The 15,846-nt window shown below is 44.6% G+C and overlaps 1 protein-coding gene across 1 annotated transcript in view; it reads left to right on the plus strand.

Moving 5' to 3' along the window:
- MTM1 (myotubularin 1) overlaps positions 1 to 6,765 on the plus strand; it is a 76,906-nt gene extending 70,141 nt beyond the window's left edge. Inside the window, exons 14-15 of the mRNA XM_044305888.1 lie at positions 1,389 to 1,565; positions 5,235 to 6,765. Coding sequence (XP_044161823.1) covers positions 1,389 to 1,565; positions 5,235 to 5,393 — 336 coding nt within the window. The 3' untranslated portion in view covers positions 5,394 to 6,765. The remainder of the gene's footprint in view (positions 1 to 1,388; positions 1,566 to 5,234) is intronic.
- Positions 6,766 to 15,846: the final 9,081 nt, after the last annotated feature.

Genomic DNA, 15,846 nt, shown 5'->3' on the forward strand with positions numbered 1-15,846 from the left:
CTTTCTGTGAATAGAAAAAATAGAAAAGCTTTGGCATTGGAAAGGCAGGGAGGAAAAATGAAAACTCAAAAACAAAAATAATCTTCCCGAGACTCATAGGGTTAACAGTGTAAATAGCGTTGAAAATAGCCATTTAAATAGTAATAAACTTTACAAAAATGTAAAATGCTTATGTTCCTTCCTTTTTTGGCATCTTTCATGCGAGCGTGATCGGTAAGAGAAACCCGATCCATGCGATGGCAGCGTTTCCTGGACCAAACACTGCTCCTCTGAGTTCAGGTCAGAGTGTTCGGTCCAGAAAATGCACCCATCACACAGATTCTGTTTCCTGGACCGAACATGCTTCTGTGAAAGAGGCATTTCTTTTCTTGTCCAACATTCAAGAGTGCCAATTACTTTCAGTTTTGACATACAGCTCCTAAATGTGTTGTGTAGACAGAGTTCATTTCTGGCCTCTGTCACTATGGGAACCTTTGTGTTTTATGATTGAATTTCAGTCTGCAGTGCACTTCTAAGCGCCCCCTAGTGGTGGCAGCAGGCGGATAAAACATTAGCTTTGTCTTTGGAGAACTGATAGTGTAAAACTGTAACTGTTATAAAGATGCATTACAAATTATTTAGCACTAAACTTTGCACTGAATAATGTGCATATAAATTAAAGGGGTTCTCTGGGAATATTTTAAAATGGCTGCCAACAACCTGTCCTAGAATGTAAGGAGATGGGAATGATGAGATCCTGCCTACGATATGCCACCATGGCTGAGCAGCCTGACAGGAGATCTCACCCATATGTCTAGTGAGGGCTCTGCAAGTGGAGGCAACTAGTCCAGTCCACATTTTAGGACCGGTTGCTGGCAGCCATTTTAACTCAATCCTGAGAACCCCTTTTAAGGCTTTGTTATAAAAGGCTCATCGAATTCCTCAATGATCTCAAGCATTATCTAGAGATAGGAATATGTGCCTCAGGAGTAGTCACTCTACCCAAAAAGAGTTGCAATATGTTGGGCCAAGTTAATTCCATACTGCTCTGCCACTTTCTTTAGGGTGCGTAATCGCTCTCTGACGGCACTTTCTGACATGTCACAGGTGGAGGGAAGTTTGGAGAGGTCCCTAATTCAGTTTGACAGCTGTAATACGAGTCTGTACGGGTTCTTTTTTCATGTGCGCTCTTTTCTATAAATCTGCCCTATTGTATGGAGGATATTTCTCAGCATAGCTGGTACACTTGCACTCCCAGGGGGCACACAAACTCTTGGCGGCATTGTGCTCCCGTAATGCAACCTGAAGTTGAGTTACAATTGCTCAGTAGCCCGTATTTGCTTGGAAGCGAAGCAGAAACATGTTTTGTTGTAATTTTCCATCGCCAGATTAATGTTTTTCTCTCCTAGAAACTGAGAGAAAAGACACAGTCCCTGTGGTCCTGGATAAACAGTGAAAAGTCAAAGTACATAAATCCCTTTTACACCAAGGAGCTGAATCGAGTCTTGTACCCAGTTGCCAGCATGCGTCACCTGGAGCTCTGGGTCAATTACTATATTAGGTGGAATACAAGAATCAGACAGCAGGTAACCTTTCTGTATCATCTTATGAACCAGGGTGCATCCTTAAAGGGGGTGGCCACTTAAACATTAGTGTGCTGGACTGCGGCACAATATGCCAGTTTAATATCTAGTTATTAAAGGTCCACAGCTGATGTGCTCTGCAGAGCTGTCCACTTGTTTAGTGCATTCCCCTCCCCTGTTTGCAGTGTGCTCTGGTCCTCAGTGTGACCACTGATGGGGAGGAACGTGGAAAGACCCTTTCCTCAGCGACCTGTGTAACACTGCTTATTGTCATAGGAGACTTGGATGTGCGCAGTGTTATTGATGGAGGCTGCTGAGGAATGGGTCTGGTCTAGTGTCCCTCCATCAGCAGCCATATTGGGGACCAGACCAGGCAGGGCAGTGGACTGTGGCCCTGGGGGTCATCGGCTGTGGACCTGTAATAACTTTCAACCCTCACAGTTAATTTGGTCATTCTGTGAAGTGAGCGCTCTGGAGTAGTTGGATCAACGTTGACCATTATTTAACAACTCCAGTCCCACAGGGCCCCCAGCAGGTTATCAGATACCTTGTGGCAATTCCTGTTTTACTGCCAATAATTATATCTCTTGTGCACTACTAACCACATGTGGAAAACATGACCTTCTTGAGGACAGGAGTTAAAGGCTAGGAACACATTTTCTACTTTATTTTGGGCAAAATATATTTTTTCAGTTGGTCTTTATTAAATATAATGAACATTTTATTTTATTTTTTTCTCTATTGCTTTCAGTTGCATTGCGTCTCCATCCTTTTCCTTTGCCTCTGTAAATCTGCCTCTGATCAGGAGAGGACTGAGAACTTAAAATGGCCCCATGTTGTAGGAGGGTCCGAATTGACAGAAGGCGGGGCCCGCAATACAATTTGACCCCAGTAGCGAGATACCACAGTGCAGCACCGTATACTGCCCCAGCAGAACAGAGTACCACAGTGTATCACAAAATACCTCCCCAGTAACTTGCCCCTCTGCGGTGGCCAGCTGCCATGTTCTGTCCTACTCTAGTTGCCTCAGGATGGCGATGCATTGAAATTCAAAAGTCAGGAGGAGAGCGTGTGGTCATTACTGGCTAGCAGTCTTGAGGACGGCTCAGGTTGGCCGCCTGGGCACCGGCCCACCGGGGAGTTTCCCTGTAAGGTCCAACCCTGGCTCTGATGACTCTTGTGTCTACTTCCACTGCAGTCTATGGTAAAAGTGATCTAATGTTCAGGTCCTCTAGGTGGGTTTTAAAATAAATTAGCTCTGACAGATTCACTGAGAAGGAATCAACAAATGCAGTGAAGCTATAGATGTGTGATGGCTAACCTCTGGCACTCCAGCTGTGGTAAACCTACAACTCCCAAAATGCACACTTGCTTGGCTGTTCTCAGAACTCCATAGAAATGAATGGATCATGCTGGGAGTCGTAGTTTCACCACAGCTGGAGTGCCGGAGGTTAGCCATCACTGCTAGAGGAAAGGCCAACTGAAAAAAAAATATTTTTAGCCCAAAATAAGTAGAATGCAGTAATTAAAAAAAAAAAAAAAAAAAGCCCCCAAAGGTGTCCATAGCCTTTAATAAGCAGTAAGGCCTGGGCTACACGCGCACGATGTAGTGCTGCTGATTGATTTTCAGTATGATTTTTTTAACTATTGAGTGACAGCTGCATCCTAGGGAATACAATGAGCCCTGTTCAGTCTTGTAGCTGTCACTCGCAGGTTAAAATCAATCAGTAGCGCGACAGTAGCCTAATATGGAGAACCATATGCCTCACCAACGCCTACTGTAACGGAGACATCTCCCTGTCGTCAGAAGCCTGGCACCTATGTTCCCGACCAGCCTTCCAAAGTTTCCCCCACAGTGCTCTCATAGATTGGATAGAAAAGGAGTTGGCCGTGTAAGAGGCTTCATATTCATCAAATAATATTAATATAGTGCATGTCATTTTAGAGAAGGTGATTATTTATTTTTAAGTAGCCGATATACACTCATTGACAAAAAATTATGCACCAAGAAGAAGTTTTTGGAATGGAATGAAACTTTCTTTGTGTGAATGTAATGATGATCTATGTAAGTGATTACACTATTAGAGCGAATGGATACGTCTATTGGGGAAAACAATACAACTGAAAGGAAGCTCTAGCAGGCTGCTGGGCCGCCTCTGGCCTGGATACAAGATGAGATACGGTTGGGCATGGAGGCATAAAGGTTTCCTATGGTATCCTGCAGCACATTTGCCCACCGATGTTGCAGCTGGGTCTCTAGATCCTGCACACTCGTAGGTTGCTGGACCCTAGCTGGTCACATAAGTGCTCGATTGGTAATTCATCTGGTGACCGGGCAGTTGCAGGAAGTGTTGCAATGTGGCAAAGACATTTCTGGGAAACCCTTTCGGTGTGTGGGCGAGCATTATTTTGATGAAAAATGTTAGTTGGAAGCCCTGCCATGAGAGGCAACACATGGCTGCAGGATGTCCTGTCCATATGGCTGAGCTGTTCCTCGTATCACTAGTAGGGGTGACCCACTGTCATGTGCGATGGCTCTCAAGATCATCATGCCGCCAGTTGGGCAGTGTGTCGGATCACAGCAAAGGCCTCCATACTGGAACCTAACTGTCATGAGATTCCCAAAGCGAACCTGGATTTGTCGTTGAAAACGATATCGCTCCAGTCCATAGCGGTCCAAGTCCTTGATACAACTGTAAACAACGGTGACTGGTTGTCCCTGCCAGGACACGCAATGGGCACTGTAACACCACATTTCTTTCTGCTAAGTTCCTGGAAATGTTCTAGGGCAGAAACAGGGGTGTAATAAAAGTGCCACCTGTGCCTGAATGGTGAGCAATGAAACTGTAGCAGTTGCTTGTGCTTGTTGACGGATGAAACAATCCACTCTACTGATGGTCTGTCAGGGCCATCTGGAGCCTGTTATTTGTGTGTGCATCCTCATGTAATCACCTCTCTCAACACCTCCTAACAGCTAGGTCGGAACGGCCTAGATGGTGGCCAGTTCTCCCAATCCAATGAGGTGTTTCCTCTCAAAGTCTGTCCGCAAGACCAAATGTCTTCATGTGTGTCGTAGAGGCATGTCTAGCAGTCACCAATCTTTAACCAAGACATTCACTGACCAAAAGTGGCCTCTGGGAGCCTTTTTATAGGGCAGCGGGGGGAAAGCACTGCTACTGTAGTGGCAAGACATTGTGTCTAATCAGACCACACCTGTACTCATTTACATATGTGCGAGAGACTTACCTGCATGACGAGTTTGTAGCAATCTGACATTTCTATCTGGGTACAGTTTTGTTTTTTGTCAATGAGTGTAAAATAATTGGCCATCCCCCTCTTTATTTGAGGCTGTCCCCATTGGGTTGTGAAAGTGGTGAGAGTATGCAGGTGTTCCTTAAATGTCCTGGTTTATAGTTTTTAAAATATATATCCCCCCCAACGGGGACAGCCTCAAATAAAGAGGGGGATGGCCAATTATTTTACACTCATTGACAAAAAACAAAACTGTACCCAGACAGAAATGTCAGATTGCTACAAACAAATATATATATATATCTACACTCAGTAGTCACTGCTGTATATAGAATGGTCATGTAGTTTATCTGTATTTTTGTATTTATTGTTGGTGCATTAGCATTACCTTTCCCTCCTCTTTTCAACCTCTTTCAATAGCAACCAAACCCAGTGGAACAGCGATACATGGAGCTTCTGGCTTTACGAGATGATTATATAAAGAAACTTGAAGAACTTCAAATCTCAAATTCACCAAAAATGAACAACTCCTCCACCTCTCCGCCGTCACCTTCTCGAATCATGCAAACCCCGTTTTGAACCATAAGGGGAAAAAAAGCTCTTTATATGAAGTATAGATGAGGACTCTGCTCGTTTTTGAGGAGGCCATTTTGAATGATGCCTTAATTTGGATGAAGTTTGAATCTTCATGGTTGAATAAAAATGTGCCTTTTTACGATCCTGACATATTATCCTTTTTATATGTTGCACTGGTAGGTAGGTCATGTTAAATAATATATGTAGGAAACGTTCCCTGGCCGACTTCTCACCATATCACATTGGACTTGTGAATATATATTAACCAGAGTAAAGGGTGCCGTCTCTTTTGCAATTTTTCAGTTGTTATTTTCTGTTACTTGTACTTTTTCTTGCAGCAGTCCATGTTATTGTGCAGTGTGCCCCAGGGCCATATCTCCTTGTGCTGGTCACACAGGGCACCATGTGGGGTATTTTTCAGTATTCACCAGAGATGACCATTCTCCCTTTACTATTTTTATGTACCCTAGGTAGATGGCAAGCAAGGTTTTCTTATTATGAAGGTTGTATGTTCAGTGAAATCCTTAAAATCACGGCAGTTTTTTATTATTATAGTGATGCCATCTGTTCTCTAAAGTACATGTCCATAATTGCAAAGTATGTAGTTCTGCCAGATTTATGCCAAAAATGAATCCCATGTAGATGAAATTGATTGTGTTGTGACTCCATTCCCCTCTTTAAAGGGGTTGTGCCATAAACAAATTTTCACTCTAAAGTGTGTTTTCATCAGTTACTCTAGCTCCCATTCCTCCTTGGATTTTTTTTATTTATTTCCCTCATTTGCAGTTTTCTCTTTTTTTGTATATGTTCTATATATATGTTCAGTTTTCTCCCCATGTTTGACTCCTACTTCCTGGTTTGTCATGTGACAGCTGACCCGTCAGGCCTTAGGACAGAGATGTGCCTGACATCAGCAGATCATATGACACCTCTTGTTCTTACCAATGAGCCTTCCTACGTCCTATTTTTTAAGACTCCGATGCAGAATGTAACCAACAGCGACTGAAAATCGAAACTGATTTGCCACAGGATGCAATGGTAGGCTAATAACATTTGAAAAAGGCTGTAGTATTTCAAGAAAGTGATATAACAGCGATCTGTTGGACTAGGTACAATTACATTAGTGGCACAACCCCTTTAAGGCTTGCGAACAGATAATCAGATTGTATCAACCAAGCTGCGAATAGGTGAACTGAGCATTTAGTGGGGTTCTGGTTTTGTATGTGATCAGTCCTTACTCTATGGCAGCTTGTTTGTCTGCGTTAGGGCTCTTTCACACCTGCGTTATGGTCTTCCGGCATAGAGTTCCGTCGTTGGGGCTCTATGCCGGAAGAATCCTGATCAGGATTATCCTAATGCATTCTGAATGGAGTGAAATCCGTTCAGGGTGCATCAGGATGTCTTCAGTTCCAGATCCGGCCTTAAGCTAAACGTCGTTTCGGCGCATTGCCGGATCCGACGTTTAGCTTTTTTACAGTGGTTACCATGGCTGCCGGGACGCTAAAGTCCTGGCAGCCATGGTAAAGTGTAGCGGGGGAGCAGCATACTTACCGTCCGTGCGGCTCCTGGGGCACTCCAGAGTGACGTCAGGGCGCCCCACCCACACACATGGATGACGTGATCACATGGGCACGTCATCCATGCGCATGGGGCGCTCTGACCTCATTCAGGAGCGCCCTGGGAGCCGCTCGGACTGTAAGCAGGGGTGTGGAATTCCTATCGCCCGACGCCCGGGACATGCAGTTCCGGGCGCCGGGCAGGTAGTTTGTGCAGGCAGCTTAGCCCTGCGGGCAAGTAGCAGGGCTGACTGATCCGATCCCTTTGAAACGGCTCAGCTCAGTCACACAGACAATGCAGAGACGCTGGCAGCAGCAGGGAGGAGCCTGAGGGAGGGACGGGGAGGAGCGTAATATGATCTTAGAGTGGAAGCTGGCTTCTGCCAGCCCCTCCCCTCCCCGCCCACCAACCAATCACCGACCAGAGCTGAGGGGGCAGGGCAAGCACAGCACTAGCAGCTCTGAGTCGTCTGAGTCACACAGGGGAGTCTAAGAATAGAAATGAATCGAATGAGTCACAAGTTAAAAGAATCTAAAGATCCGACTTAGTTTGTGACTCATTCGATTCTTTGAGTTAAAAGAGCCAAGAGCCGTGAGTCAGAGTGTAGAACAGCTTACACTGAGGCTGAGGCTGCTTTTGTTGCAGCAGTGATAAGATTAAGGGATAGGAGAAGTGACAGATGACACAAGAGTTTAGATTACAGGTTGAATTAAATTAACCCTTTAGGATCAAATTGGCTTGTCAGGAGATATATATGTTAAAGGCATCTCATTCAGTTAAGTAGCTATATAGCTAAGGGTGGGTTCACATCACTTCACTTGGTTCATTGTACTAATATCAGTGTCAGACTGTTGTCACTGTGGGTAACAATGCACATTGCACACCACAGTGACAGCTTCTGACTCCTGTCCTGCGTCCTCCTGTCCGGCCTCAGCTTCCCTTCACTATCACTATAATAAATCACTCTTCCTGATCCTGACTCACTCATTACTAATTAGAGAGCTGAAGAGCCGACTGCACTGAGTCAGCAGCAGCAAGTGATTGTGACTGTATAGCATCTGCGCATGCGCACCGGCACCTAGAGTCTTCGGTTCACTTGCGAGTCAGCTCAGCAGTCTGACTCACCAAGTGAACCGAAGATCCGATTCATGAATTGGTTCATTTGAATGAGCTTACTCAAATGAACCGATTCACCTAAAAGATCCGAACTTCCCATCACTAGTTATCAGCGCTCCTGTGCAGGCCGGAAGTCAGCTCCCAGCGGAGGCACACGTTAGTCAGCGGCTGTAGTAGGAGCTCCTGTCATGGTGGCAGCCCGTGCCGTGATAGATAGCCCAGCAGGTAGTGTGTGTGGTGACTGCTCTGGGTCAGCTATGCTCTACTGTCAGACTGCCGCTCTGATTCTTCTCCATGGCATTGAAGTGTCAATAGGAGTACTGCCAGGTTCCAACTTCCAGCCACTCACCCTCCATGAATAGGGGGGGGGGGGGGACTTCCCCATACTGGCATGTACATTAAAGGGATTCACTGGCCCAGTATGGCATGTACATTAAAGGGATTCACTGCCCCAGTATGGCATGTACATTAAAGGGATTCACTGCCCCAGTATGGCATGTACATTAAAGGGATTCACTTAAATATGGTTTTGATTTAAAATTACTTTTTGTATCAGGACAAGTAGATTGTCATGAGGGACAAGTAGACTGAGACCCCGCTTTAGTCCTTCGACAAGTAGTTTTTTTTTAAATTTCCACACCCCTGTGTAAGTATACCGCTCCCCGCTCCTACTATGGCATCCGGACAACGCAAGTGTGAAAGAGGCCTTGGAGAGAGACCGCAGCTTTCAACTGACGGCACTAGAAAGGGGTAGTAGGGTGAATATGAAGGTTTGAAGTTTTTAATGAATATCATCTGCACTCATCAGAAAACTATTTGCGTTGATATTGACCCATGTGTGAATTTTATAATGCAGCGTGTCCATTTCTGTCACGGAAAGCATGCAGGTTTGTTGCAAAATCTCCCAATTAAAATCTGCAATCAATTCCCAGTGTTGCACACTTGGCTGCAGATAGAATTCACACCCAAAGCCACAGGAGAATAAGGCTACTTTCACACTAGCGTTTTCAATTCTGCTATTAAGATCAGTCATAGGATCTCAATAGCGGGGGGGGGGGAAACGCTTCCGTTTTGTCCCCATTCATTGTCAATGGGGACAAAACTGAACGCACCAGAATGCATTCCGTTCTGTTTGGTTGTGTCCCCATCGCGGACAGGATAACGCTGCAAGCAGCGCATTTCTGTCCGCGATGTGGTGCGGAGCAAGACGGATCCGTCCTGACACACAATGTAAGTCAATGGGGAGGGATCCGTTTTCTCTGACTCAATAGAAAGAGAGTCTAGGGCCCCCAGATCAGACACTGATGTTCTATCCAGACGATGGGTCATTAGTAGAAAGCCCCTTTTAAGCAGGCAGTTATCGGGAAAGAACCTAGATGCATCACTAGATGCTTTTATAAAGGCAACCAGGGTCCTTAGCGCATTGACATAGCAGATGCTCCATTGTTTCTCATGTAATTTTTCATTACTCTATACGTTGTATCTATCCCATCTTTATCATCTAGCCAGCGATACAAACTGCAGTATTTGAAGGGAAGTTTTCTTCTGTATTAGATTGTAAAGTATTGTAAACTTTTTTAGATTACTGTATAAAATGATGTAAAAGCATAGTAAAACATTTATGTATATACAATAGTATATCAGTAAAGGAAAACAAACTATAGTGAATTAGGGTTGGAGACTTTAATTGCTTTAAAAAATATGTTTTTAAAGCATAAAAGAAGTTGCTGTCTGTAGATTACGTTTTGCACAGATGTGTTAATGTATGTATTCATCACAAGGGTCACTTTTTTATATCTGGATTTTGTGGTGACTTCTGAGACAACCAGCCATTCTGCTGTCATCACCCTATTGTGTTTTGACTATTTATTTTCCGGATATGTTTATTCTACATTTTTTTTAACTGCTCAAATGAAACAACTTTACAATAGGCCTACATTAAAAATTACCTTTTTGTTTGGTTTCTACAATTCCGACAAGTGACAGATTTTGTAGTGTTAGGCTACTTTCACATTAGCGTTTCGGATCTGCAAAAACTCTTAAAAACCGTTACAATAATACAACCGCCTGCATCCGTCATGAACGGATCCGGTTGTATTATGTCTTCTATAGCCATGACGTCATGAACACCATTGAAAGTCAATAGGGACTGATCTGTTTTCTATTGTGTCAGAAAACAGATCCGTCCCCGTTGACTTACATTGTGTGTCAGGACGTATACGTCTTGCTCCGCACCACATTCGGACATTTCTGTCCGCGATGGGGACGCAACCAAACGGAACGGAATGCATTTTGGTGCATTCTGTTTCATTCAGTTCAATTTTGTCCCCATTTGAAAATGAATGGGGACAAAACTGAAGCGTTTTCTTCCGCTATTGAGATCCTATGACGGATCTCAATAGCGGAATTGAAAACGCGGATGTGAAAGTAGCCTAATCTTGCAGTGACATACTTTCTTCCATTTGTCCCTTATTCTACACTAGTTTACATCTGATATTTTAGCAGAAGGAAGAATGACTGCAGGATCAGACTACAGAGGGTTTGTTTGTTGTCTGTTACCATGGAGATATATAGTCTGCACAGGAGCTATAGCCAACAAAACGGTAATGTTTTTGTTTTGTTTTTTTATTACCACCTATTGCAAGTTGCTTCATTTTTCATTCTCGATGTATTAGGACAATGATTTTTTTTTTAAAAACTGACTATTAGAGACTAGATTAGACCATAACTGCTGGAGCCCTTCTCTTGGCAGTGTGTAACGTGTAGGGTTGGTAAAGTGTGATGTTTTGCAAAATTAGAAAATTAAATTTTTGCTCCAGTAAAGTTTTCCTACCCCTTGCTTGCTGTTGCTTTTTCTGTTAGTTTTGATAAATGAGACCTTTATTACTGATGAACAGTCCCTAACGGCCGACGTGATAATGAGCAGAACATGGACGATTACAATTATTGTACATACTAGGACACAACCTGATCATGCTGACCTACAACTCAATAGGAAGAGTCGAAATATACGTCATATTAATGTGTGTATGTAGCTAATTTGAAACAATGGGCTCATTCACATGGCCGTAAGTTTTACGGATACTGGCTGTGTACTTTCCGCATTTTGCGGAGCACACCGGACCAGCCCTATACAGTAATTCCCATTCTTGTCTGCAATTGTGGACAAGAGTAGGACGTTTTATATCATTTGCGGCCCTATTGAAATGAATGGGCCGCACTAGTACCGCAAAACTGAATCTGAATGAGCCCTTATACTGGGAATTGTTAAGATAATTGACACATGTAAACCAGTCTTAAAGGGGTATTTCGGCTGCATCAAATTATCGCCTCAGGATAGGGGATAAGGACTACAACCGCTGGGACCCCCTCAGATCACAAGATGCCCCTACTGCTGCTCCATTCATCTCTATGTGACTGTTCTTATTTGTTTCTGGCAGTCCTATAGAGACAAAGAGATCAGCAGCGCTCACGCTCAGTCTGCCGCTTCATTCATTACTGGGGGGGGGGGGGGGGGGCCCCTGTTATCATGATCGGTAGGGTCTAAGCGGTTGGAGCCCCACAATCGAAGTCACCCCCTATCCTGTGTATGGTGGATAACTTGATGCAAGCAGAATATCCCTTTATAACGTGGGTTAAAAAATTTATTACGTTTTTACCTGGAGTCACAATATCTTTGAAATACACGTGTACATAGTTGATGTGGTACCAGAATTGTATATCGACAGATAATGAAAACTGGATATAAACTGTACATTTTAATAAATGGCATAATGTTCGCAGGCTTTCTCTATGTGCTCTGTGGGGCTGTCCAGATACCTTCTGCTATCGGGTGTGGAGAGACACAAGAGCAACCCTACAAAGCCCAGCAAGCATCATGCACAGGTCCTGTTTAATGGGTATCGGATGGTTGCCTCGGCCACTGTGCCAGGCATGTAAGTGTGACTCTCCATGGCCATATCCGTTTGGGTGGAGGAATATGCTGTGACAACCAAAGGTTCACTATCTTGTGCACATTCGCTTGTATGTTAAAGGTTTTGGATTGCTGTTTTATTTATCTAATTTAAAAGTATTGTGGATTTATATTAAAAATGTTTGCACCTTTTTTTTTTGTTTTTGAAGCTTGTGTATCTCCCAGTACATAGCAGCTGCAGAAAGAGTCCCTCTCTTTCCTCTCCTGAACAATCTTTGAAACAAAGTTCGACTTTGATTTGTTCATAAACCGGCTAAGACTCTCCGGAGAGCTGGAGAACGAGCCGCCAAGCAAGCTCTCGGGATTCATCACAGAACGGTTTTCTTCAGCTGTTATGTACGGAGAAGCATAAGCTAAAAAGGTCCAAAATTGTTTATTACAAAACTTTTTGTAGCCCAAAATACAATAAAAAAAAAAAAGCTCCAAAAGTGTATTTAGTATTATAAGGCTACTTTCACACTAGCGTTCGATCGGATCCGTTCTGAACGGATCCGCTCATATTAATGCAGACGGTGGCTCCGTTCAGAACGGATCCGTCTGCATTATAACTTAGAAAAATTTTCTAAGTGTGAAAGTAGCCTGAGGGGATCCGTTCAGACTTTACATTGAAAGTCAATGGGGGACGGATCCGCTTGAAGATCGAGCCATATGGTGCCATCTTCAAGCGGATCCGTCCCCATTGACTTACATTGTAAGTCTGGACGGATCCGCTCGCCTCCGCACGGCCAGACGGACACCCGAACGCTGCTTGCAGCGTTCAGGTGTCCGCTCACTGAGCGGAGGGGAGGCTGAACGCTGGCAGACGGATGCATTCTCAGTGGATCCGCCTCCACTGAGAATGCATTAGGGCCAGACGGCTGCGTTCAGGGCCGCTTGTGAGAGCCTTCAAACGGAGCTCACGAGCGGACACCTGAACGCAGGTGTGAAAGTAGCCTTAAAGGGGCTGTTGGAGATGACATATTTGCCTGCAGAGGTGGTGTTCTGAACACAGCTGCAGCCAATCACTGGCCTCTGTATATGGTGCAAGAACGTGATTGGCTGCAGCTGCTGTATATGGAATGTCACTGGCTGCAGCTGAGGGAAGGTGACAGAGCAGGAAGCGAAGGTTCGTTTAGTTTTTTTTTTCATGTCTCCCGATGCTTTAGTACAGGGATGCTCAACCTGCGTCCCACCATGTCCTGCTGTTTGGTGTATGCTGGGAATTGTAGTTTTGCAACAGCTGGAGGGCCGCAGGTTGCGCATCCCTGCTTTAGTAGAATTTAAAAGAAACCTACCTGAATCTCAGCGTAATTGGCTTGTAAGGCTACATTTACAGTAGTGTTAGAATCCGGTAGCCGCATGCAGAGGTAATGGTCTAGCTGAAACCCGGCCAGATCACTGCTGGATCCCATGATAGTCAATGGGGATCGGGCAGTGCGCGGTTGGGTCCGGCTGGATGCATAGAAATGTGAGGTCCCGCAGATGCTCTCTCCAGCGCCATCGTTGGGTAGAGTTTATGGGGACTGGAGTCTCTGAGCTGGTGCATTTGCCCTTCTTTCCCGTACTCCCCTGCTCCTCAGATAGTTTGTGACTGTTGGAGTAGTTGGAATATATTTGTAAAATGCTCTTTATGTGTTTCTCCTATTTTGCCACAAAGAGCCTTCAAAGGAGGATCTACTTGGTCATGACAGTGTCAGTACTCAGCCGTCACCATCATGTAGGGCACTGCTCACCTAGAAGATCCATACTAGCAGTCAGCAGAGACGTCTGCTCACATGGGGCATGTCCAATCATTTTACTATGTAGAGAGCGATGTATCGGTTGTTTCCTCGTACGTCTTATAGTCTTTGGAGGTACAGCACATACTGTATATTGCCTGTACAAAATATTTCTAACAGGTTTTTTTTTCTCCTCTGTAATTATATAAAGTCAAATTTGACCTAGAATGGTTTTTTTTTTCCCCCTTAAAATGTATGTACGGCTTTTGTTTGCCTTAACAGCATAAAAACTGAAATAAATCTGTATATAGTCGGCTTTGTGTGTGTTTGGGTGTTTTTTGTTTATATTTTTCCGTTACAAAAATTGGAAGTAACTTTAATTCAGAAGATAGAGGTTGTGTTAGGGCAGGCATGCTCAACCTGTGGCCCTCCAGCTGTTGCAAAACCACAACTCCCATCATTCCCTGACAGCCTACAGCAATCATCCTACAGAAGGACATCGTGGGAGTTGTAGTTTTACAACAGCTGGAGGGCCGCAGCTTGAGCATCCCTGTCTTGGGGCATATGGATGTCGGAGATGGAGTCCTCCACTCAAGACCACTAGCAGGGATCGGCAACCTCCAGCTTTTCTGAAACTACAACTCCCAGAATCCTCCTTTCAGTTCTATGGGAGTTAGAAGAACAGCCAAGCATGCAGGGAGTTGTAGTTTAACAGCCAGAATGGCGAAGGTTGCTGATCCCTGCTCTACGACTCCTACGACCATGTATTACATCTGATTGGGTGTTCTCTCCTATACTCTGCGTGAGAAATGAGCGGCCTCCTGCACCTTTATCCATGGGGCCTTCATCTGTCGGACCCTTTATTTGAGAAGGTTTTGGCCAGGTGGGAAGAACCTGTCGAGCTGATAATGGTCAGGAAACATTTGGCTCCAAATGCTCAGCTTGTTACACCTACCAGTCGTGACTAAGGCCTCATGCACATGGCCGTGACTGTATTGTGGCCCGCAAGCATGCACTTGAATGGGTCTGCAATCCAGAAGGTACGTTAAATTTTTTTGTGGTGTTGATGGATCACGGACCGATGCAAGTGTCTGTGCATTGGGGACCGCCAATTGTGGTCCCCAATGCATGGAACGGCTGTGCGCATGAGGCCTAAGGGTGCATTCACATAACCGTATGTATTTTGCACTCTGCAAAAAAATTATGGATGACATCCATGTGACTTCCTTTTCTTGTCCTCAAAACAGAAAATAGAACGCATTCAATTTTTTGCGTGGCTGCGGAACGGACAGTGCTGTACGCATCTTTTGTGGCCCCATTGAAATAAATGGGTCTGCATCCATTCCACAAAAAAAGCGGATTGGATGCGGAGCAAAAATACGGACTCATGAATGGGACCTCTCTCAATAGCGAGTTTTCCGTATGGATGTGATGAATGAATTGAACGGATAGCGTCCGGACTGAATCCTGACCCATTTATACATGGGCGTCCTTTATCAATGATCATCTCTAGGTTCAGAAACAAATCCCATCATGTTCTATATTGTGCGTTTTTCATGCAGCCCCGGACCCTTAGGCCCCTTTCACACGGGCGAATATTCTGCACGGATGCGATGCGTGAGTTGAACGCATTGCACCCGCACTGAATACCGACCCATTCATTTCTATGGGGCTGTTCACATGAGCGGTGATTTTCACGCATCACTTGTGCGTTGCATGAAAATCGCAGCATGCTCTATATTGTGCGTTTTTCACGTAACGCAGGCCCCATAGAAATGAATGGGGTTGCGTGAAAATCGCAAGCAAGTGCGGATGCGATGCGATTTTCCCGCACGGTTGCTAGGAGACAATCGGGATGGAGACCCGATCATTATTATTTTCCCTTATAACTTGGTTATAAGGGAAAATAATAGCATTCTGAATACAGAATGCATAGTCAAATAGCGCTGGAGGGGATAAAAAATAAAATTATTTAACTCACCTTAGTCCACTTGTTCGCGTAGCCGGCATCTCCTTCTGTCTCCTTTGCTGAACAGGACCTGTGGTGAGCATTAATTACATGAACAGGACCTGTGGTGAGCATTAATTACATGAACAGGACCTGTGATGACGT

This window comes from Bufo gargarizans, chromosome 9 (assembly GCF_014858855.1).
Source record: "Bufo gargarizans isolate SCDJY-AF-19 chromosome 9, ASM1485885v1, whole genome shotgun sequence".
Classification (NCBI taxonomy): Eukaryota; Metazoa; Chordata; class Amphibia; order Anura; family Bufonidae; genus Bufo; species Bufo gargarizans.